This window comes from Aythya marila, assembly GCF_965140915.1.
Source record: "Aythya marila genome assembly, chromosome: 6".
In the NCBI taxonomy this organism is placed as follows: domain Eukaryota; kingdom Metazoa; phylum Chordata; class Aves; order Anseriformes; family Anatidae; genus Aythya; species Aythya marila.
This window is the reverse complement of record NC_139047.1, coordinates 19396934-19422028: the sequence shown is the minus strand read 5'-3', so window position 1 is coordinate 19422028 and position 25095 is coordinate 19396934. Positions and strand designations below refer to the sequence as shown.

General features: G+C 36.8%; 1 protein-coding gene across 1 annotated transcript in view; it reads left to right on the top strand.

Moving 5' to 3' along the window:
- The window catches only part of LOC309879355 (uncharacterized protein), a gene marked incomplete at its 5' end in the record, with an annotated part of 32899 nt that extends 7812 nt beyond the window's left edge, over positions 1-25087 (top strand). Inside the window, 26 exons of the mRNA XM_082762956.1 lie at positions 1321-1389; positions 2086-2154; positions 4156-4224; positions 6732-6800; positions 7230-7298; positions 7390-7458; positions 8397-8465; positions 9694-9765; positions 10369-10437; positions 10917-10988; positions 11847-11915; positions 12431-12499; positions 14060-14128; positions 15045-15113; positions 15785-15853; positions 17236-17304; positions 18012-18080; positions 18812-18892; positions 19520-19555; positions 20671-20707; positions 20824-21381; positions 22038-22279; positions 22866-22956; positions 23045-23113; positions 24387-24575; positions 25005-25087. Coding sequence (XP_082619082.1) covers positions 1321-1389; positions 2086-2154; positions 4156-4224; positions 6732-6800; positions 7230-7298; positions 7390-7458; positions 8397-8465; positions 9694-9765; positions 10369-10437; positions 10917-10988; positions 11847-11915; positions 12431-12499; positions 14060-14128; positions 15045-15113; positions 15785-15853; positions 17236-17304; positions 18012-18080; positions 18812-18892; positions 19520-19555; positions 20671-20707; positions 20824-21381; positions 22038-22279; positions 22866-22956; positions 23045-23113; positions 24387-24575; positions 25005-25015 — 2493 coding nt within the window. The 3' untranslated portion in view covers positions 25016-25087. The remainder of the gene's footprint in view (positions 1-1320; positions 1390-2085; positions 2155-4155; positions 4225-6731; positions 6801-7229; positions 7299-7389; positions 7459-8396; positions 8466-9693; positions 9766-10368; positions 10438-10916; positions 10989-11846; positions 11916-12430; positions 12500-14059; positions 14129-15044; positions 15114-15784; positions 15854-17235; positions 17305-18011; positions 18081-18811; positions 18893-19519; positions 19556-20670; positions 20708-20823; positions 21382-22037; positions 22280-22865; positions 22957-23044; positions 23114-24386; positions 24576-25004) is intronic.
- Positions 25088-25095: the final 8 nt, after the last annotated feature.

Sequence of the window (25095 nt, the reverse complement as noted above, 5' to 3'; positions counted from 1 at the left end):
CCATATCCTTTTTGTAGGGGATGCATCTGAATATGATATTGCTAGTAAATCATATACTCTTCGTATTCTAAGAAGTTCCTAAGAAAGGTATTAATTTGCTCTTTATGTTGGATTCAGGTCCAAATCAAACTGTTCCTCTCTCACAAACAGTTAAAATATGGCTGCATCACAGAATATTATTTAGCAGCAGTGTAGTATTACATTTGTTCAGTTTTCAGTGTAAAACTGTATTTCTGTAAGTGCCAAGCAGGAATTTTGTTAGGGATCTTAAATATAAAGCCCCCTCTTGGAACTACATTCTCAAGAATTCTATAGTTGAAAATTAGTAATCCCATTGTTTACTGATGCTAAGCAAAACATATCTGAAAGTCACCAGGATGAGTGCAACTCAGGACACAGTCTTGCAGCAGGCCCTCTGAAGGTGGGCCCCAGAAGTCACACAATGTTTCACTGCAAGATCCAGTCCCCTCTGTAAATGTGTTTTTTTGTTTTTGTTTTTTTTCATTTGTTTCACAAACATAGGATTTACATCTATTAAATCATTAAGATTTGCTGGGGGTACTTCTTACTTTCCCCTTTGTAAATTCTGGGTATACCAATAGCAATGACTTCATTCTGTGGTTCTGTAATAATCTGGTATCTTTGTCTTCTGTTAAGCTAGTATGATACAAATATCCCTGAATATTACACACAATTACAGGGACTGTTTTAACTTCATTAAGAGAGGTAACAGTTACACTTTGCTTCTCAGACAAACCTTAAACTGAATACTTCAGCCAAGGCTAAGGGGTTCTCCAGCTACTAAAAAGGAGTGTTTCAGGAAAAACTCGAAAATGAATGCTATTACTTGTTTTGAAATCAAATATCACATTAAGGTAATGTGATATACAAATATCACAGTAATGCAAAATATACCAGTTTTATATGCTACTTTGCTTTCTCTCTACTTTAGAAAGGACATTATCTCTTTTGATATCTCTTTTGGTATTTCCTTTTGCACCATATTTAGAGTGCCTACTGGCCAACAGTGAGTCATACAGCAGTTGGGTGGGAAAAACTCGTATCTCACATGAAGCAAATCATTCTTCCATTTTTGCCTGGTATCACTTTGTACAGGAAAATCTATGCTCTTAATAAAGGGAATTTTGAAGCACTGAAAGAGAGATGAAGTAATGTGTAAGACAATTCCAATGGTCTGAAATTCAGGATATACAAAAAATAAACTTCAAAATCTGTTCTTTTACAACAAACTGAGTTAAACTGATTTCATCAGACACCAATTTATGTGCAGAATTGTTTCTTTTTCCATTCTTTTAAAAGGGTGAAAGAGGTCTCCCGGGGCCACCAGGCTTACCTGGAGAGACTGGAATAGGACTGCCAGGCCCAAAGGTACAAGCACTTGTCATCTTCTGTATTATGCGTATTGTAGGACAAGAATAAAGACTGAGACAGCTGAGATAATACACTTCAAGGTATATGAGACTTCAAGCCCCCAGATGGTTATTTTTTTGTGGTACTGGAGATGTATTTTGTATGTTGATCAAAACTGTTTGGGAGGAAAAAAAAAAAAAGAAAAAAAAAAGAACATTTGAAGTATGTACTTTAAAGTATTTTTTTACAATAGTTTTATGGTTTATATAAGCCAAACTAAGGAGTGTATTGCGGAATAAAAATGCATATGTAGCCTTAAACAAAAATTATTCTGTGAAAAACAGGCTTCTCGGTTAGGGTGAGCATAAGGAAAAAAGAAACACTAAGATAGAAGTATGGACTTCTTGGAAAAGTACTGTAACTTACATAATGTACAACGAATATGATGAGAATAATTAATCCTTTAGATTCAACATTATTTTCTCCTAAATGCAGAAATGAGGCTGTCCCCTAATGGCTGTGAAAATGCACCAGTTCAATGTCTGTTGCTTCCTGCATGTTGCATTAGTTTGAGGTTTTGAGGTGACAGTCAGGTTTTCTCTGCCATTCCTGTATTCTCCTACATTAAATATTTCAGAGTGTCTGATGAGTTGTTATACGCTACACATATAAATATCTAAATAAAGTAATTTAAAAATACATCTTTGTTTGAAGGGTGACATTGGTTTGACAGGAAGACCAGGCCCTGTTGGCCCACCTGGAGTTGGTGAGCCAGGACTTCTGGTATGTCTGTTTTTTACTTGGTGAGGGGGAAGTGGGACTTCACCCTACTAGAAGATAGTGCTTCCCTATTAAAAGAGATATGTGTATGTTAAATGATGCTCTTTTTTTCATCCACTAGTTCTCACCATCATACATACTACATTGTCTGACTTTCAGTTCCCTTAATAAACTGAAAATGTGTCCAATTCCTTAACTTTTCTAACTATCTTAGTCTCATACTAGCTATGAAAAATTGACATCTTGTGCAAAGCCAAATAAATATTTACATAAATCTGTTCCCAATAGATTCAAATCTAAATATGATGACTTTGAAGTTGAATGCTTTTCAATATCATTAGAACATTAGTATAAGCTTTGGGAGAGAGATTCATTTCAACCACTGACGCGTTAGAAACTGTCATGAAACAGCCTACATCAAGACATTCCTGTTGTACAAATGGTACCAGATAACATAATCTGCCCATTATTGCATTTACTAAAGATAACAGAGGAAGAAATTAAAAAAAATTTGACTTCCAGAATTTATAGCAGTTTTGGACCTGAAGGCTTTTCCCTTCCTCCTTCCGATTAAAAAAAAAAATAAATAAAAATAAAAAGTCAATCTCTACGTGATAATTCAGAAAATCAGTATGCCAGTTTTATAGTCCCTTTTTTCAAAGTGTCAGACAGCACCTTTTGCTGAGCTACTTACAATACAGCAGACTCAATTGCTTAGGGACATGGTTTAGTGGGTGACATTGGTAGTAGGGTGATGGTTGGACCAGATATCTTGAAGTTCTTTTCCAACCTTGACTCTATGATTCTTGTCACCTGGATGAAAGAGCTCTGGTACAACCACAATGGGGAATGTTGTCCATTTTTTTTCAGAAGTAGCTTTTGCCCATTGACAAGGGAAAGATTTGTAACAATTATTTCAAAAGAGGTGCTTCCAAAACAAACAGAAAGATGGTTTCATCACTGAACTAACCGAACTCAAGCCTGCTTGAAAATACACTTAGAAGCAAGTTCTTGTTAAAGAGCTCACAACAACAGAGTAGTACTAATAAGACCAGTGGTGACAGTCAGTCAGACTTGTGCAGTGGTGCTTCCTTGGTCTTTTCAATAACAGCTTACAGAAAGAGCTGCTTTGTGGATGAACAGGGGATGTACATCTTTGTTAGCCATGATATCTGTATTGATATGACATGAGAAATTGATTTTTTAAAAGTTTGTGTGTGTTTTGTTTTGTTTTGTTTTAAATTTATTTGCCACAAAAAAACTTTCCTAAAAAGCTGAATGCAGTGCAGTTAGCTTTACCTAGGAAATAGACTTAGTTCTAAAGCCACATACAGAACCATTTTAAATCACACTTAGATTAAGCAGAGCTTAATCCACTGCCATTCTCTGATGTATGTGCAATCTCAAAAAATAGAGGGAAAAAAAAAAAGAAAAAAAAAGAGCAGATGCAGGAAAACATTGTGAAACAGGCTCAAAATGGAGAGGTTTTGGACCTGCATTTAATGAAAGTTTTTTGTTGTTTTACTTGCCCTTCATGCTCCTATCAGATCTGCTTTCAAAAAGAAGAAATGTGCTATTATTCTCTTCATCAATTGCCATCATAACTTTGTATAGCTAGATTTTCTTCAGTACCATTGTGCATGGTCTTTACTCTGGTTTTCCCTCTCTCTCATAATTACAGTGAAATATTAATAATGATTAGTAACTATCTGTGAACCAAACTGAAGTTTAGGGAGTGAAGATGTCAGAAGTGTAAGGAAAATCAATTTCAGCTACATAATCTGTGATTTGTAAGCAACCAGAAAAGTAATACTGGCTGCCTTGTTATTGCTGCAGGCCAGAATGCTTGTCACTGATTCACTGTGAATATCATATTACTGTATTATTTTTAACAGGTTATAGTTACACGTCAACATCCAAAGACATGCTTATAACCTATAATGACACTGATCATGCTGGCTTTGATTTGAATAATTCTGGACCATTTTAAACTTACATTAACAGGGGCCTCAAGGACCACAAGGTATTCAAGGAGAACGAGGTTCACCAGGAGAAGGGCTTCCAGGAGCAAAGGTACAGCAATCAAAGGGTTCTAAGAGCAGAGCAGTGCCATTGAATGAGTGCATGCCAAAACAAGTCCATATCAGACAAGGGAATCTCAGAAATTAGCTTGTAATTTAATAATAAAATTTGGTATCAATTAATCTACTATACTGTCAGAGAATTTAGTTGGTTTAAATACAACTTCTAGGCAGAGGTCGGCTTTTTGGCCTGTAAAGTTGATATTTAATTGTCCTGACACCCTGACACTTAATTTGCAGGATCTAAGCCTGGAAAGAATTCCAGCTGTAATTTTAAAACAGCCCCTAGCATCTGGCTTTACATAAACTATTACAAAAGTGATTCCTTAGACAAAAAAAAAAAAAAAAAAAAAAAAAAGTCTTTTTATTGTTGTTTATTTCTAAATCCTTATATATGCGTATCTTTTCTCTCATGAAAGACAGGTTTCTAAGGTTTATAATACCTCAGCTTACGCATTTTAGCAAAAGGCTGGATTCAGTTTGTGGGAAAAGGAAACTGCTGTTACTGTTTTGCAGATACAGTGGGAAGTAATGACAAGCAGTAGCTTTGCTTACAAGGATGGACTCACTAAACCTCTCCCAATAGCTCCTGTTGCTGTATGCTGAAAACCAACTCAGCATGGGCTGTCACTTTGACCTTTGGTTACAGCAACAAGTGGCACAGCTTGCACAGGAGCGAAATGGCTTTAGTGAAACAATACTGTAGATGCTGAGATTCCCTGAGAGTCTCCTAATTCCCAGTGTCTGTCCTGAGACAAATACTCTCTGTGGCCTTCTGTGTGACTTTTACCTGATTATTACTGTTTCAAATGGAACATAATTCTTAACTGTCTCCCTGGGAGTTGCACTGGATGAATAGTTATTATATAAAAAATGATCCTGAACTAGTAAGATTCACTAGACTGCACAAAAGCCTCCTAGAGGGCTTCTTGACACTCTAAGTATAGGTGGTGAATTCTTCCCTATTAGCATAGTTCTAGCAATGTTATCAGATACAGCCTCAAACCTGGAAACCAATGAGTTCCTCTCTCCCACACATCTGTGCAATAGGTCCACCCATTTTTATTCATCCACCAAGGCAATTTTGCTTGAGAAAACAATAACAAAAGTATTTCACAGATGCAGGCCCCAATTGTCCCTTTACTAAAAATCAGTTTTATAATTTTTGCTTAGCACAATACTGCAGTCAGGTGGATTTAAATTTGACTGCTGCTAGCAACGTTCTCTCTTCAAATACCTAGTATATATTTTATGATTAATTATCTAGTCTCACTTTTGATGGCTTGTATTTGTTTAGCAGATCTTATCCATGAAAATAAAAAAGAATTTGAAGAAAGTATATTTAGCAATCACTGCATTGATGCTGAAATACCAATACATGTGGGAAGAAACATGACAACTAATAAGTTCTGCACAGGAGCAATGCACAAATATGGAATAATGCATAATTAATTCAATTAACTAGTTGAAACTGTTGAGCAATTGAGATAGGCAGAATCAAAGGGGAGTTCTGTCTGCATTATTGTACCACTTGATTCTTAAAAAAAAAGCCCAACTTTTTACTGCCAAATCTGACCCGAAGCCACACATGTATAAACAAAGTCTACAGGTATCTCTAATCCTAGTTATGGCTGCCAAGTATGTCAGCTGTACAGTTTTAAATGCCTTTTTAGCAGGTGATTTGTTAATCTAAGACAAATTGTACAGTTGCTTTCTTTCAGCAGAACAGTTTTGCTAGAAGCTCACGATTCAGTAAAATGCAAACTGCAAGCAAGTGTTCTAAACTTTCAGGAGTAAGGAATGTTCTTTTTAAGAGAAAACCACATGATAGTTTTCAGTCAAAGGTAAAGTGATGGAACTGGTTAGTAGGGAGAGGAAAAGCCTGTTGAGGGCATATAACTTCATTGCCCTGGGTGATTCTGTTACAATTTGCATAAACTAGCTACCAGTCTTTGCTTGTTTTACTAACTGAAATACAAGAAAGCACAATATGCATTTTCCCCAAGACCACTGGATTGTAAATAAACATTTAGGGCAATGACATTTACAAATACACTTCTACAAACAGGACAGTTTGGCCTGGTCTTTATTCTGGCAAAACTCTTAGTGAGAGCCAGATTCTCATTACAACACTTTAACCCATGAGACAAATAAGCAGAATTCAGCCTTCAGTTACTCTCAGAACTCAGCCCTACTGACATTTAAATCAGTTATTGTTCTGTCATTGAATTGATGGGAAGCTGGACAGGACCCAATACAATCGAAGTGGGCAGAAAGATAAAAAGAAGTTTGTTCAGCATTTTCATCAGCAATTTCAAATTGCAGAGCAAGCCCATCTGTGAAGACCTCTTTGGTATCCTGGAAAGCAGAACCAGGTGCTGCTTTCTGGTTCTTCTCATTTTGGTTTTCATGATGACAGAGCAAACAGTGTCTCTAGTTACTTCAGAGAGAACAGCTGTGTGTTTATATAATTAACGCTGTATTATTTTTTTCTTGTAGGGAGACCGTGGTTTTGATGGACCAAAAGGCCCTCGTGGACTTCCAGGCATCAGTATAAAAGGTGAAAAGGTGAGCAGTAAATACACCAGGGGATTAGCAAAGTGATAATAAATCTACGTAGTAGAGGGTTGTTCACTATAAAAGGTGTAATGAGGCAAGACACCCACAAAAGACCCCACACAGTAAGGTATTTTGTAGACATTTATGCCCAAGAAATTCTATGAACTTATTTGAACATCTCTTTATATTAAGATAGGAAATTTTACAAAAATCACCTGATTCTGTGCAAAAATCAAGGTTTAGAACTGGAAAAACAGACTAGCACTTGTTTGCAATAATGGAACCAGCAGGGAACAGATGCATATATGAAAGACACAGGGTCAGATCCCCAGCTTCCTTGACTTATGAAGTGGTTAAGTCAACATGTACTAGCACAAGAGATATGCAGGATTGTTTCTGTATTTTTATACAGCTGTTTAACTGCACTTCATTTGCCAGGGTGAATTTGGTCCTCCTGGTTTACCTGGGCCAATAGGATTACCTGGAATTGGAATTCAAGGAGAGAAGGTGTGGTTTTCACTTTCCCCTCACCCCACAGTTAAATGTATAGTAACAGAATATACTTTATTTTTAACAATTAATTATATAATCTTTTCAGGGAGTGGAGGGCCCAAAAGGACCACCTGGCTCCAGAGGGCTACCAGGACAGGGACTACCTGGACCAAAGGTTAGAGAATTTTCTGAAGTACAAGTTCCTGTGCTGTTTTTACTGTTATGTTTTCTGATTAAGAAGTGGTCTGTCTCTATCCTTATGCTTCTTAAAGTGCTGAACACCAATCTAAAAAATGACTTATTGCAGGAAATTATTTTCCATTTCAAGAGCATCTTTTATTCTCAGTGCAGTTTCTTATTCCAGAAACATACATATATACCTTACAGATCGGCTGCCTTCCATGTTAATTCTGCTCCCTGTTGCCTCATTTGACTTTGTGAATTTACTGTATCTAGCAGTTAAGAATGGTCCAAGGTATGATGAAGATTACCACTGCTGAAGGAAAACTGTCACAATAATTTAGCCTTGACTGGTTAGCACAATCCAGAACTGTTAATAAAAGAAGTCAACCTTCAAGTGTTTGGAATGCAGATTTAAAGTGATTTTCTGAAAAGAGGTGTCAGATGAAGTTCTGAATGCCTGAAGGCTATTAAAGAATGGTCTAAAGGAACTAGAGGTGTAAGTGGGTCAAAGGTCCACACCAGGTAAAGTATTTTGGAGCATGAGAGATCACCTCTTACATTTGATGTGATTACAGGACACGCTTTACTACTGGTACAAAGAAAGAGAAGGGCAAGCTGTTTATGGAGGTTAGCTTTCTGTTGAAATTTTGGTGGGAAACATTCACAGAGGCATGAAATTATAGATTTACCGCATTAATCATTTCCACCAACAACTTTCCGGTGACAGCCCAAAATGTACTTAGGGACCTGGAGATTATCAATCTTTGTGATTTAAGATTGAGAGGTTTTAAGGATTTTTAGGATTGATAGGGTGAAAGACATTATACTAAAGGTAGCATCTTTATTTAATTTTTCCTTAAATATAACCAACCAAACATTTGCTTTACTATTTCTTCGTGACAAAGCTCTTGCTAATAATTTCTATTTAAGGGTGAACAAGGCTTGCCAGGAGAAACTGGAGTGCCAGGAGAAAGAGGTGCTGGAGAACCTGGTTCTAAGGTACATTGTTAATAGAGGAATTGTTCTATTTATTTATTTGAATTTGAAAAATTGTGGGTTTTGAGTGTTCTTTCTGTAGGCACTTTAAAACAGGTTTAGAGATAAACCTTAGGCTTTTAGTCTTTTTAATTTTCAACACAGACTTTCCGTAACCTCCAGAAAATGAAACATTTAATATATACCAGTTCTGTACAAAAGTAGGAATATTTATTGTGACTGAAACTTTTGATGTACCTACCCATGTTCAGATCAGTGTAGCACACACCTCACCTACAGGTTTGCCCAGACAATGATCCAAAATATTAAACACCTGTCAGAAATGGCAGTCCCCAGCATAAACTAAACTACAACCTGAGCTGTTGAAAAAAGCACAGAATGGCGGTTATTGTACTGTTCCTTCCCTCTTCACACAAAATGATATGGTGTAAACAGAGCCACAGCTACACCCTCACACATTTGTACAGTAAGCAAGCTGTGCTACTAGACAAAAGAAGCATTTGGTTGGAACACAGAGGAAGTTGTAACCAGATTATCTCAGTGCTGAAGTGACTGAGATATTAACAAGTCCCTATGTTACCAACAGCCAGATTAACATAAAATAGGAGAGTAGATGAAAATGCACTTCCATGGCAGTAGAAAGGCAAAGGTGTCTCCTGAGTTTGCTTTTTTGTTTGTTGCATAGGAATTTGGGATGGGGGTTGGAAAAGGAAATAAACTGCTTCATTACTTGATTACATTTCTCAAATTATGGTAACGCTGAGTGAATCCATTTGATCCCAAATGACCCCATTTCATCTACAACTAGGTCAGGATTTTGAACCTTATATAAATAGGCCAATGCCATTAATAGATTAACATTGATATGCACCATCAAAATGCCCATCATCAAATCACAGTCGAGTCTTCCTATTACTTTTAAAGCTACCACTTAATGAAATTATGGTATTATTATTTTTTAAGAATTAACTGGAGCATTAACAGCTAATAACGTTATTTGTCTAGATAAAATGCACAGTTAGAACAATCAGACATATTTCTTCCCTTGTTAGTAATAAATGGCAGTTGTCATTATTTTGAAAAATACAAGATTTTTGGTTCATATGCATAAGTGTTTGCTGTAAATACACATACAGTTTAGTAGCCTTTTTAAAATAAATTTCCTTGATTCAGCAAAAGAATAGTACCAAGTCCGTATTTAACAGAAAGACTTACTTTTTATTGATGTTAGGGTGAGCCAGGCCTTTCAGGACTTGCAGGTCTGCCTGGCCTTCCAGGAGAAGATGGAGCGCCTGGACAAAAGGTTGGTTCATCTCTCTGCAGCCTTCTTGCTTCCCTTCAAACATTCCTACTGTTTACCCTGTACTGATATCCAAACCTAGAAGAGAAAAGAGAAGTGGTGTTCATGGACAAGTGGAAATGTAACACATTTTTGGTGAAAAAATTCTCTTTCAAACATATGATTTTAAGGAAACCTTTTCTTCTTTTTTCAGGGGTGGTGGTGGTGGTGATCTATTATCTTGTTTACAGTTGTCGGCTTTTTTAATCCCCTAAATTCCCTTCAATTCAAAAGGAAGGTCACTACAAAGGCTACAGGCAACCCTTTGTAGCCTTATGATCATCGTATTTTCCCAGAATGAGATACCCATATATTTAAAAAATCTGTATTCAGAGTGTTCAATCATTACTTAGAAAACATGCTACTTCATGAATTCCACCTGGAGTTTTACAGTGGTTGCTTCTGAATATGGGAAGAAAATCCTGGGCCCACTGACATCAGTGGGAATTTTGCCATTGACTTTTAAAAGTCTTTGACTTTAATGAGCTTATTCAAGTGAATATAAAGTTAATTCCGCACCATGTGTATTTAGTTCTCTGAAACAGTGCTTTAATTTTTTCATTCCAGGGTGAACCAGGATTACCTGGTCTTAGAGGCCCTGAAGGTGCTCCAGGAGTTGGAATACAGGGGGAGAAGGTGAGAATGTCTTACTACAGGTGCCATTCAGAATTGTAAGGCTCCAGGAATAGCTTTGTCAAAATCTTCTTTTTTTTTAGTCTAACACAAGTAATGAAAATATACATCTCAAAAAATAGGTTAACAAGTGTTTCTAGAAGTGGTTAGCTGCACAATTTGTTCCAGCCTCAGCGTAAACCAACTTTTTAAATAATGAAGCTGATAATAGACCATCCAGGACATCTTCTTCAAAAAAAAAAAAAAAAAAAGAAAAAAAGAAAGAAACAAACAAACAAATAAAACACTCTTGTACTGGTCCTCTATACTAATTCGCTGATGGAAAAGTAATTATGGTTTCTCATGTCACTATCTTTATCCTGTAATCTTTATCCTATAAAATAAAGACACTGGAAGTTGCTGGAGTCATTGTCCAAGACATTACACCAATTACATGTTCTTAATATTTTGCTACATGTGACATGTCCTCTCCATTTCTGTAGGGAGATCAAGGTCAGAGAGGAATACGTGGATTAACAGGACCAACAGGAGTGCCTGGGCCTGCAGGAGCTAAAGTATGTTCATTATCATGTTATGTGTGTAAAACAGCCCCACAGAACTGTGCTTTGTTGTAGATCGCAGGAACAACTTGCTTCTTAAGAACTACCAAAAAAACACAAATTTCAGCTAAGGTTTCCCTTAGCAAGACACACTATGAACACTATAAACATCTAGAAGCATTTTTAAAAAACTTTACTTTCACCTGCTGTTTCCCCAGTGACTTGGAAAAAAGTTATGGGGCACTAATACTGGCATTTTATGCTGAAATATTTGGGAAGACAATATGGTGTCTAGCATATACACATGTAACAGGATTTTATTTTCCCTTACACTGATCAGACTCATTCATGGCTGATACTCTTTTAGGGATGTGGAATTTGAATTCTCACTACTCACTGAAGGTGAGAAGTTCCTCCTCCAGTTTCTTCTGAAGTCTTTTATTATTAATTCACACAATAGTATTTCCACATAAGAAGAAAAATAAAAAGAGGTAATAAAGTACACTAAAAGGACAATTTAAAAAAATCTATTCTGACAGAAAAAATAAATGTTTTCTTGTACACCTACACAGCTCGGCAGGAAGCCCTGAGTGCTGAAACAAGTCTAGAATACCCTAAGAAAAGGAATTCTAATAATATACATTTATTCAGTGACTGAGAGGAATCTCATTTCCATTGAGAAACCAGAACTATACTGTTTATCAGTTCTGCAATGGCTAGATTTCATTTAACATACAGTATCAACAAAATATTGAGACTTCTAATAGAATTTTATTGGAATATGATAAACTGGCACACAGATGTTTTCTCTGAGATATGCTCATGGTACTTGCAGAAAAATCCATTGTTTTCACTCTCCTTCCTTCACTGCAGGGAGAGCCTGGAATGCCAGGACGTCTTGGAATGCCAGGCCCTCCTGGAAGAGCTGTGCCTGGACCAAAGGTAACATCTGCACTCCAACTCCTAGTGCTTTCAAATACAGTATGAAAACAATGAAGTAGACATGCTTATTGTGTAAATAATTTCAGCCTTAGAAGGTTACCTAAAATGTCTTATTTCCTATCGACAATTACATATTGTGTGCATTCTAGTTACCATCATGACCTGGTATTATTTGCCAGCTTGAGGTGTAGTCTACCTGTGTTCAGTTCATTTCTTTGTCTTTGATATCTTTGGTATCAAAATATTTTTCTTTCGTCTGTTCTTGGTGTTTATCTTAAATGCCCGTGAAACAAATATATGTGTGTATATATATATATGTATATATAAATATAATAATATTTTATTTATTTATTTATTTATTATATTTATTTATATATTATATTTATATAAATATAAATAATATATAAAAATATTAAATTTGATATGTATCTGTTTGTGTGGCATATAATAAAAAACAGTCTATGATTGATGTTTAATGAAATAACTAACTAGGGTACATGTTTTCATCATTGCAGGGTGACATTGGGTTACCTGGTCTTGCTGGACCAATTGGAGAACCAGGTTTTGGGCTTCCTGGGGCAAAGGTAGCTCCTAAATTGATAAATTAATCACCATGGACAGTCAGTCTTCCAGACTCCATGAACCATAAGCTTCCACATGGCAGAGGACCAGGGAAAATTTGACTGTTTTTAATTTATAATGAGTGAATACGGAGAGGACACCTGATTTATGTGCTTACAGCAGCATACATGCCAAACAGTTAATTATTCTCAGCCAGGGTCCTTCTTAGGTACATGGCTTCATTCCTAGGTATGGCACAGAGTAATCTGTAGACTCCAACAAGATCTCAGGACATGGGCCAAACTGGCCATGTGAGAAGAGATTCCTTAGGCAGTGAAAGAAGAACATGAAAGAGCAGCTAACCTCTAAGGACTTCTCTCTAGCACTTCTCTCATCTTGTCTCAGTGTTAGCTAGATTCAACTTTTCTTCAGGCTTTGACCTAGTGAATTTGACAATACTCGAGTACAGCCCCTGTCCCTTGTTCTCTGACTCATCTTAAGCTGTCAAAGCTCTTTTATTTAGATCATGCTCAGCATGTTTCTGTGACTACATTCTTCACTTTTTGCTATCAATATTAGTGCGTTTGCTGTTGCTTCTCTCTTAGATAAATGTCTGCACTAAGCTGTGTAGTAAGGTAAAACTTTACAAGGTAAAACTTTCTATAGCTTAATTTTTTAAAATAATTTATGCCTTTTCTTGGCACTGTTACGCATACCCGTATTTTGTGTAGCTGGAGGGACAAACACAGACATCCATCCAGATCATCCATTCAGCTGTAATTCAGAGCAATTCACTGCACCATCCAGTGCTGCTGGCAGGGTTTAATCCTCTTAATTTTTCTGGTAAATCTGTGTATCTGAGATACTCCAGCTATCTGGATCCATGAAAGGAGCTCAATAATGCATCTCTGCTAACAAGATCCTGTTATACTCAATTGCTTTAATGAGGTTCCACAGCAGTATAGGAAAATACAATTCTGGAACAACAAAATCAGGCAGGAACCTTGTGACAGAAAACATTTTCAAACTGACCACACAAATTGCTGGTGTCCCCAGCCCTGAGTCCTTTTTCTCACCACAAAGAACAAAAAGCACGTGCAGAAGCAATACAGAACTTTCACAGTGCTCTACATGTATAGTAGTTTATCTATCTTCAGTTAGCATTATCTAAAACAGCTACTCAGTAATTCAGTTCCCATGCTAGACTTATGGCTGTCTGTCAAGATGGGCTTGTGCCCCAAAAATTGGAGCAATAATAATCATGATAAAAATAAATAAAAATATGGGGAATGCAACTGAAGCCATTCCCTCTTACATGGTGTCATAATAACAGCAGACTGAGCTCTCAAAAGAGATCCAATTAGTGACTTAAAATTGGAAGGTCCAGTATATCCTCAGAGCTATTAAATATCCCACTTTTAGCCCAGGATTAATAACCTCCAATAACCATTTACATAGTAAAATATGTGAGCAGATAGATAAAATCAACTTACTGCCTGCCAAAGAAGTTTCACTTTCATGGAGCATTTCCTGCTAGCAATTGCACTGGCAGTCATCTCATCTGTTTTTCCTGCCTTCATCAGGGTGACCGAGGCCTTCCAGGACCCCCTGGGCCCTTTGGGCCAAAAGGAGACGGTTATCCTGGTCCACCTGTAAGTTTACAGACAATTTTTTTAAGGTGAATTGGGAACAAATAGGTACACCAAAGTGATTAACTTCCACAGCTGACATGCCAAGAAAGATTTGCTTGTCTTTTATGCTCCTCAACTGTGGAAATGCATTTCAGCATGGAAGGAAAAAGAAATCTGAAGTAGTCCAAGACCGTGCAAGTCCCACACTTCTCTTGATTACGCAATGCAACACTTTCCAAGCAGGGATTTTTTTTAAAGTATCACCAACGTCTCAATCAATTCCCTCAATATCTTAATGTAAGATACTGTCTTCTGCACAGTCATCTAGAATTTTAACTCCCAAACAGGAGATCATAGCCCAGCTGAACGGCTGTGTCCATATACATGGGTGTGTGCTCTGGGCAGCACTATCTTCCAGAACCACTGAAAAAGCAACTGTGTCCAGAGTCAGAAGACCGAACAGTCCTCAGTTCTATTCAACAGGCTGCTGAGGATGTGGCAAAGAATGGGTTGATCAGCTTTACAGGCCTTTACAGAAGCCTGGACTGGTACATACGACTAATGCCTGCAAAGAGGATACAAAGAGAAAAGGCCTTCTGTTCCTCTCCCTTGCTTGCATGTGTATGGAGCACTGAAGGAGGATTACTGCCTACAGTCAGGGAGTTTGGTGATATGCTAGCTATGTATTGTGAGCAGATAGGTAAAATCAACTTATTGGGATAATCAGCTTCTTTAGCATATTGGTGATATGCAGATGCACACTGACACAACTTCTGGCTTACCAGAGTGGAATTTAAGCAGTTACAGACCTCAGTGACCCCACTAAGAGACAATGTATTCAAGATACTAGCTATATTAATAAAAATGCAGTCAACATAGCCTTAAGTTAAATTCATATTAAGTTAAATTCATATTCTGTCTGTGCGTACAATTTCAGGGCTTGCCAGGCCTTCCTGGGATTCCTGGTGAACAAGGCCCTGATGGAATTGGACTACCAGGACCTAAGGTACAGACCTTAACTTCTAGAAAAGTAAATGCATACATACACTGCATGCAGATATACTTCCTACCCATAGGTCACAGTCGGAATATCTTTTTCATACAGCTTTAACTTACTTGTCAGTATATAAAAGGTAGCTTCCATTGCAGATCTTCACGCTTCAGTTCAGAACTCAACTTGGTGCTGAATGTAGGATTACTTGAATTATACAGGCAATTGACAGATTGAGTGCAGCTATTTAAACATACCTCCTTTCTCTTAAAAGGAGAAATGTCTTTTTTCCATTCTCCTCAAACTGCTAGCTGTCTGGAGGCACTCACAGGAAAAGTATGTTAGAGCAGTGCCAATGTGCACATCAAGTATGATCCAACTCTGACAAGCAAGAAAGCAAAAAGATTTTTGTTGGCTTGGAGGAACTGTAGTTCATTTTATGATATGGGAATTGTAATTTATCTGTAACTTGCCTGACTGTACATGTCTTGGGTATGTTTAGACCATTGTTAAAACCCATTATCTTTCTCATCTTGTCTGCGGTATTCATGGTTTAGCTCTGTTTAGACTTACACTGTGCTGTTCAGCAAATCTCCTCTCTTTGTCCTGTTTAAGCACAAGAGATGCTGAGAATTCTAGAAATCAAACTTTGATATTCACTAATTTTTTAAAGTATCAATTTTCAGGGTGATCCCGGTAGTAGAGGACCAATTGGTCTCCCAGGACCCCCAGGAGAAGGCCTGCCAGGACCAAAAGTAAGCCATTTAAACAATTACATCTCCCATAATCTATTGGGAAAAAAAAAAAAGTATAGAATGTGATCATGCATACACATCTTTATGTTTTCTGTCTTCACACTTCACTAGAAATAAATAATCCAACAGATAACTAAGGAATACAGTCTTTAATTTGTAGAAAATCACAAATGTTTCCGTTAACCTGACATAAACCATGGCCTCTTCCCTATTGCAGAGGATAAATAAATGATAAGCTTGCATGAAGAAAACATGCAGCTCCTACAAAGAGTACCTCCAATTTAGTAGCAAAAATTTCTTCAGATCTAGCATTTTTCCAGACCTAGGATTAATGGACTAGTAAGCACTTAGCAGTGTCTTGCCTTTCTTCGTCTTAAAGCTGCAGGCAAACTGCTGAGCTCTTCCAGAATTCTTTTTTTTTTTTTAGTTTACTTTATGAATTAAATCAATAATAATCTAATGTAATGTATAATTATAATATACATCCTGAAAAAATGCCAGGAAATAATAAGAAGCCATTTTCCTTATGAAACCTCACAAAATGGAAAATTCTTGCTCTTACAGCTTGACTTCAGAAGTCTATTAATACAAAAAGCTGTTTCAGGATGTGAATGTGAATATAAGAGAAATGAACTGGGACAAAAGGAAGGATTTCACAACATCAGGATGTATCACCTGTACAATGTGTCTTGCTGGTCCTGGACTGTACACATTGGCCTGCAGGCTAGGTTTATGGCTAAGTGGTGGTAAAGCACCAATCCCACCTGAGCTAGGCATGAATACAGGATCCTTACAAATGAGAAAACTGAGAATTTCATGCAAGGCCACTGGATTTGCAATACAGGTACAAAATTAATATTATACTGCATGCATTCTGATTACTTCCTATGGAAAACATATGGAAATGGAACATTTTCTCTAGAGTTCTTTAAAAAATGAGCTTATAAATTAGCAACAAGAGAGTATTTGTAATGCCACATTAGTGTGTATGTTTGCAGGTCTGACGCTGTAAGCTTAGTGGTGATGAAAGATACCACATCATTTAGGAAATAATAATCCTCTCTTAAATCATAATTCAGTCCTCAGTGTCCCACCAATACAAACCATCCTTCAGTGCAACGCTCATCTCAAACAGCAAGGTGATTCATGTTCTCTGACCATAAGGTCTTGAGTGACTCCTTTGAAGTATCAACTGGATTTAAATAATCTGATAAAAGATAAAAAAAATATATATTTATCAGCCAGAGCAATTTTATCCTCACTACTTATAAAAAGATATTAATGTGGCAGAGGACTGACAGGAAATTACATGGTGGTACAACAAATTATTGTGTGATTTTATTATGAATATTGTACTTAACACATGCAGGGTTTCTCTCTAGGGAGCCATAGGACGCCCAGGGCCACCTGGCTCATTGGGACCTCCTGGTGAAGGCATTCAAGGAATTAAGGTAAGATGACTCCCTTATACTGTGTCTTCAGTATTTAACCTGTGCTGAGTTTTCAGTCTGACCATCACAGTATTAAGGAATCAACAGAGTGCACATTATTATTGCTTATATGGCAACAGAACCTGAGGTTGGACAGTGAGAAAGATAATTTAAGCACCTACAAAGTATGTTCTGTCTCTACTGCTGCAAACAAGCCCAAAGGTGTGTGGACCGTGGGAAGAGAAAGCAGGGACATCTTTTAAGAGGGAACGATAGACTCACAAAATGAACCAGAATGAAAAATATTATTTATCCTCTTCCCAGGTCTTTCATACCCACAGAGACAGCTTGAAGTAGTTATATGAATTACCACCTGTGGTAGAGAAACATTCTCCATCCTGAATCTGTGTGTAATGTTTCATTTCCCCTGTACTTTGCACTTTTATGTGAAACATGTATCAGATGAGACGGATTCAAAAGGCAAAAAGAAAGAAAAGGGAAACAAGAAGGTATAAAGTGGGACAGAAAGAGAGAACAGGACAATTAGAACAGATAATGATCATGCAGTTTTCAAATATTGTATGTTATACACATTATATAGTAGGGTAGACACACTGCTGAACACACTTGTTAAAATGCAGTTGAAACACTTCCTCTTTGAACATTTAAAAATAATGCATGATGAGTGACTATGTAGTGTTAATATCATTAACCTGGATTATCATTAGGGGGAACAAGGAATTCATGGAATGCCAGGACCACGAGGCCCTCCTGGAGAAGGGCTTTTGGGACAGAAGGTATGGTACCTAAATCACAGATAATGTCTGAGACCCAAACCAACATACTGAAAATGCTCAGTACAGTCAGCTCTCACTAAAGGCATGTGAATTCTGTGAAAAGGGAAAACACCAGCCATTCACGTGACCCTTTTAATATTTTATATTAATTTCCATGTTGCATATGTTAATATCATGTGAGGCTTATCTGCTAATGCAGCTAAAAGAAATACAGATATTGGTTTTAATATTGTTGACTTTCATTTGCCCACAGAGTTATGCAATATTTGGGGACTACATTAGTGCTAAGATAAATGTGTGTTGAAATCAGTTTTTGGATGTGATCACATCAGTTTATAAAAAATATACAAACTCCCATAGCCTAGCAAAAATCAAACCCGAAGGCACTAATTCCTTTGTTTGCTAACCTAAACACCTTTTCTGGGCCAAAAGGTTTCTCAGAATATTTCCATTACTCATTCCAAACACATTCCCCACCTTTCTTCTCAATTTCCCTATGGTTATCTTAGTTTTCTCAGACACTTACTCATGTTCATCATTCAGTATCCTATGAGACCCTTCTGTCTACATAGACTTGTTTGGGATGGTTCATTTTTCAAACTGCTTCAGCTATTATCCCCATGAAAATGCTTACCCAATAGTACAACTTCTTCACAAAATTCAAAAACTGTGAAAAATGTAACAAAAAAATGACTTACACTTTCTATCTGGTTACCTACATGGCTTCAAAGGGAGATCGAGGAGCTACAGGTGAAAAGGGGAAAAAAGGAGACAAGGGCAATGTGGGTGACCCTGGTTTAGCTGGAGAACCTGTGAGTAATTCAGTTTTATCATGTCTGTTTTCTTAACTGCTCAAAACTAAAGCTGGGTTATGCATTTTTCTTGCTGTTTAACTACTCATAATCTAAAATACTAAGAAACTGAAAATATGAAAACATATAAAAGCACAAAGAAGACATTTATATTCTGAGTACCTCAATCACAAAACACGGGTTCCTTCTTCAGGCAGTGAAAGCCAACAGGTGTGTTTTAAGAAGAAAACTGTGGTTCTATTCTATGGCAACCAAGCAACTGTAGATTGAAGCTGATGTACTGATGAAAGAAGGCAAAATGGTAACTTCTGCTGATGGAATGGCCCCCAAAAGCTGGAAAACAAAACATGGTACCCTTCTATTCTGGCATTTGCATACTGTTAAGTATACATAACCCAAAATTCAGTGACTCAGTGAGAGCCTTGAGGTCATCCACTATGCATAAAGACCTCACCACCTTTCCAGTGGTGCAGATATGGTAGGTACAAGCTAGTACAAGAACACTTTTTTCTAGCAGAAGTTCTTATTGACTACATATTATTTCAATAATGGTACTGATGAAGTAATATTCTGAATTGCAGTCTTACTAACTAATTGTAGTAGCTTAATTAATGATCACTGTTACAGGGCAAAACTGGACCAAAAGGAGACCAAGGCCTCACAGTAAGCAAATTCGTTTCTTTAAATTCCATCAGAGCAAGATTATAAACAAAACACAAGGTACGATCAATTAAAATGCAACCTACATAAATTATTATAGGAAGGGTTTTCTGACTAGGTGTAGTTCAATAATAATATAGAAAGAAACCCCTCAAAGGCTTCTGATTTTTTTTTTATCTGCCTCATGCTGATATGGAATTTAAAATTCCTGATGATTTTACTTCTCTCTCTTCTTTATGTTCTTTTGCAGTTAGTGTTAGATGAGCCAGGTGTGTACCTGCTGCAAGGAAGCTTTTTAAAACAGTAATCAAGAGTCTAAAGAGCAAAGATCTTCAAACCTGTCATGGTCTGTCATGCGTTGGGCCTTAATTATACTCCTGCTAAACATCAACTGCACAAGGCCCAAATTCAGCATGTCAGTGAGGTTTGTGGCGGGAGCTATTTGCAGTGGCAAAAGGCTGTATTTGAAAGACTGACTCAGTGCCAAATGAGTCCTACCACTTCAAAACATATAATAAATGATTGCTCTAGTAATAAAGAAAATGTTGTTTGCATGTCACTGAGCCTATCACTTCTCTGAACAGACAGCTCTGAAGGAAACAGCTGGTTTTAGTGCTGAAAGCTGGGTAATACAGTGGGCCAGGTACACTAGTGTTCACAAATCCCAATTCCATTCTGACTTGGCACTCTCACATGCCAGCTCACTAAAAGCAGAATGTTTCCTGAAGCTGCATCTACTTCTCCACTCCCTATTGTTTGTAAGAGCAAAGGAATATCCAATTTATTTAGATTCTGAAATTTGAATGGGTTTTGACTTCAAGTTTTAATGAGAACCACATCATCAAACATTCTTTACAATAATAGCAGTTAATTGTTTTACATAGAGGTGTTTCTGTTTTGTCACGTTTATGATTCTTATATGCCATACAAAATATCTCATTGTAAAATGTGGAACTTATTCCAGTTTTGGGAGGATCGGATTTGAAAGTTAAACACTAAGGTTCTTTGTGGACACAGATACTCAACAAAAACAAAATCTTTGGTAGCATCAATGCTATGCATTATTTGAAAGAGGCAAATGGTACAATATTTTTATATGTATTTTTTTTCATATCCAGAGAGAAGATATAATTAAATTAATTAAAGAGATATGTGGTAAGTTTTTTATTTCAGATTCTGTTTTTCTTTGTAAAACTTGCATTCTTCTCCTTTCCAAAAGGATACCAAGTCATTGTGATCTGTTATTTTTTACTATTATTTTTCCTTTGCAGGTTGTGGTATTAAGTGTAAGGAAATTCCTATGGAGCTTGTATTTGTGATTGACAGCTCTGAGAGTGTCGGACCAGAAAATTTTGAGATTATCAAAGACTTTGTAACTGCTTTAGTAGAAAGAGTAACTGTAGGCAGAAACGCTACCAGAATTGGCCTTGTACTATACAGTTTAGAAGTTCGGCTAGAATTTGATCTCAACAAGTACACAACTCAACAGGATGTCAAACAAGCAATTAGAAAAATGCAATACATGGGAGAAGGCACTTACACAGGAACTGCTATCCGTAAAGCAACCCAGGAAGGATTTTTAGGTGCTCGAACAGGAGTGCGAAAAGTAGCTATTGTGCTAACAGATGGGCAAGCAGACAAGAGAGAAGCAGTGAAACTAGACATTGTTGTTCGAGAGGCTCACGCAGCAAACATCGAAATGTATGCGATAGGAATTGTAAATACTTCAGATCCAACACAGGCTGAGTTTGTGCATGAATTGAATCTGATTGCTTCCGATCCAGACAGAGAACATATGTATCTCATCGATGACTTTAATACCCTGCCAGGTGCGTTCACTGAAGCTTTATTCTGCATTATATCCAATGCTTCTCAGAACAGAGGAAAAAAAATATGTTATCTTTGTGGAAATCATGTTTTGATGCTGATCAGGATTAGTTCCAAGGTGCAAAATAACAGGATCTTGGAGATAAAAATTTCCTTCTTTTAAGTCGTCATGGTGAAGTCAATGACATATCATGCCAACAGGGGATGTTGCCTACAGGCTAGGAAAGCAGTCATTTAAACTAGCTTTCTAAGCTGAGTAAGTGCTCATGCACGAGATCTGCTGGAGTGGAAACCAGTATCTAATGCTGGGGTAAATTCTAATTATTTACTTTCACTTCAATACCCCATTCTCATTGGGTTATTCATGTGAGTAAAGTAAGCAGTTACTTTCCCACTACCAACTAGTAGTTGGTACTAAGCTTAAATGAACAGCCCTAGTGAGTTCACCATATTTTGGATTATGTAGAGGACTTAAAAACTGGCAATTTTGTGATAATAAAATACAGTTTAGAGAGCCTGGAGTAATCTTCTTAGATGCATATAAATAATCCAAAGGAGTACTAGATTGTATGCGCATTATTTACATGTATAAATAATCCAAATTCAAAAATCCAATTAATTTCTGTGTATGATGGGGTTTTCTACTTCTTTTAAACAGCTCTGGAGTCCAAATTAGTCAACCAGTTCTGTGAAGATGAACATGGTACCTTAATATACAATCATAATGGAAATGGTGCAAGCCTAAGTGGACCATCTTTACATTTAGTATCTTCAAGTTCTTCGTATTACATGCTTCAGAACAACAATGTTAATGGGCAATCACTTTCAGCACAGACACCTGGAGGAGCCACTGCAGAAAGTCCTCTGGGACTTGGTGATCTTCCTCAACCATTAGTCCCGGTATGAAAATTCAGCAAGTTTAATGAGCAAAAGTTTTTGATGTATTTCTTACTCTGTTGCCTGATGCAATATACAACTTTTCCCTTACTTTTCTCCAAGACAGGTACTGTAGTAGGTCCTTTCATTTGCTCTACTTGGAGCTGGCTGTTCTGAATACATGTTCAGATATTGCAGGCAGACAGTTATCTAATGGCCACAATTTATTCCTGAACCTGTTACAAATATTATTATTGCTGTGTTTAATACAGCTATATTTGTGTCCCAGTGGGAAAAATAACCTTATTAAAGTGAAATTGCAGTAATAATTAACTTTAAAAATAGTCATTAAACTCAACTGAAACCTGCATGCTAAAGTTTCTAATAAAATTCTGAAAAAAATTAACTGGAAACAGAAACAAAAAACATGTTTAGGATTGACAGCTGTCCCGGTAAACCAATCCGCTGAGGTTAAAATCCTGATTCTTAACATTGCAGTCTGGGCAAATGGGAAGGAAAAACATTTAAAAACCTAAACAATGCAGGGCCTGTTCATTTTGAGACACTGCACAATATCTCTAAAGGAAAGAAAATCAAATGCTTATTTCAGACCAAAGTACCTCCTGTGGTAGTTCATGAAGCTTATGAAGAGGAATTAGAGGAAGAGGAACAATCATCTTTGCTAACAGTGGACACTAGAGGTATTATCAATGTTAATATCTCCAACTTCTAGTTACTTTTGGCTGATGAAAAAAAAAAAAGCCTCATGTTGTTTCTTTTTACTTGCAGCCATATCATCATTGCCACCATCAGATGAAGTGCTGACTCATTCAACTGCAGGGCTCACACCAAGGCCAGGTTATAGATCCTAACTAATTTTTCATTTTATTCTCTCTTATCACGATACTAACTTTATAAGGCTTTAAATCAGAGTCTCTCTGTTGGGCCTATCCACTCTGAAGATTTCATGAGCCCGTGCTGTGGAAAAGAAGCCATTTCAGGATTTTATTGCAGATGTAGCTGTAATTCTTCACCAGCCTGTTGGCCAGTTCTCATCTTCCCAAGTGCCAAACCTCACTGCTCATTGTATAGCAAAAGCAGACTGAGCTGATAAATGGCACCAGCACCAAAGAGAGACATAGCACTAGCTGAGGTGGGCCAGTAAGCATGAATTCTTCGACCAGAAATGGTCAGTCTGTAGAGATAGGAGGCTTCATTAAAGAGAGAGAAGATGTAGCACAATGATTTCAGAATTGGACAGATTTCTCTTTCAGAAGAGAAATAAGGAAAGAATTTGAAGCCATTTGAAGGAAAATACAGTAATTAGCTAACCGCTCAAAGGGTTCATTCTTTTCGGATGAAATATCTTAATGTATTTTGTTCATCACTTTGGGGGTTCAGATGTTTGAGTTCCAGTAAGAATGTATTATGATTAAACAACATCATAATAGACTGTATGCTTCCTGGGAACATGGGCACGACTAACCCGGAGGCTTTATATTCTAATATTTTATTTTATTTAAGTTTCCAGATACTGGATGCAAATGACACATACAGAACACTGATATCACAATATTAAACTTGAAGGGAGAATGTTTTTCTCATGGTATTATAGTGAGTGAGACTGGCAAGTCACAATTCTCTAATGTGTATCTGTAGGTTGCCACTATTTTAATGCCTCTGCTCCCACACCACAAAAAGAATTACTGTCAAAACCAAAGCAATGTACTGCAGAAAGTTGATGGTCACACTTGTGGTCTGAAAATACTTGATGCAAGTCTTTGGACGGCACTTTTGTTTTGCTCACAAGATTTGTTGCTGATTATTAGATTTTAAAATTTAGATGTCAAAATAATCAGATAAATACTGTTTGCTCATTTTGTATGTGGAGACGTAACACTATTATTTCTTAAGTTATTAGAACCATGTCAGAAAAGAGGCAGTTTAGTTAATGACCTATTAAGATGCGCTAACATCATTAGAAGTGAATCTTAAATGGTTACATAATATTAGCAGGGAAAAAAAAAAAGAAAAAAAAAACAGTTCAAAAGTTAAAAATTAGGAAAATTAGGCAGTGCAATTGATTTTTACACACTCAGCTGTGTTTGTTCCTTTTTCTTTCTTTTTTTAGAAAGCGTTCTGAACCTCCGATGCAAGTTAAGGCTGGATCAAGGGCCATGCCGTGTTTATATCATAAAATGGTATTATGATAAACAAGCCAATGCTTGTGCTCAGTTTTGGTATGGTGGCTGTCATGGAAATGCAAATCGTTTTGAGAGTGAAGAGGAATGTAGAGATGCTTGTGTATTTTCTTCTGGGGGTAAGAATTTATATCTGTCTCTACATTAATAGCTAGCAAGTTATTAATTTGCTACTTGCTATAAATCAATAAATTATTGTTCAGGTTTAGTTATGGAGTATCAAGTATGGCATGTAAAATTAAGCCCACTAATTCAAAGAATGTTAAGATTGTGAAGTCATATACTCACTAACTAGAAAAACATCTAGCTATGCATGTTGTCTGATGTGGTATAACGAAATACCAAATTTTCATCACTATCAAAAGTACTTATTTCCTTTTTACCAAGATTCAGTAACATCAGTATAGCACTTGTGATACTAATTGTCCTGCCTTCTAAATACTACCGTTATACAATCACCAACTATATTCCATTTTAATTTATCAATATGGCTTCAGGAAGCAATCTTTGGTCATTAAAAATCACATAATTTCTCTTCTTCATTACAGAAACCCAATAGTTGGTATGAATTCTACAGATTCTTCACTTTCTTTAAGGAAAAGTATTCCCACAAACCCAATTTTAGTATTTCAAGCACAA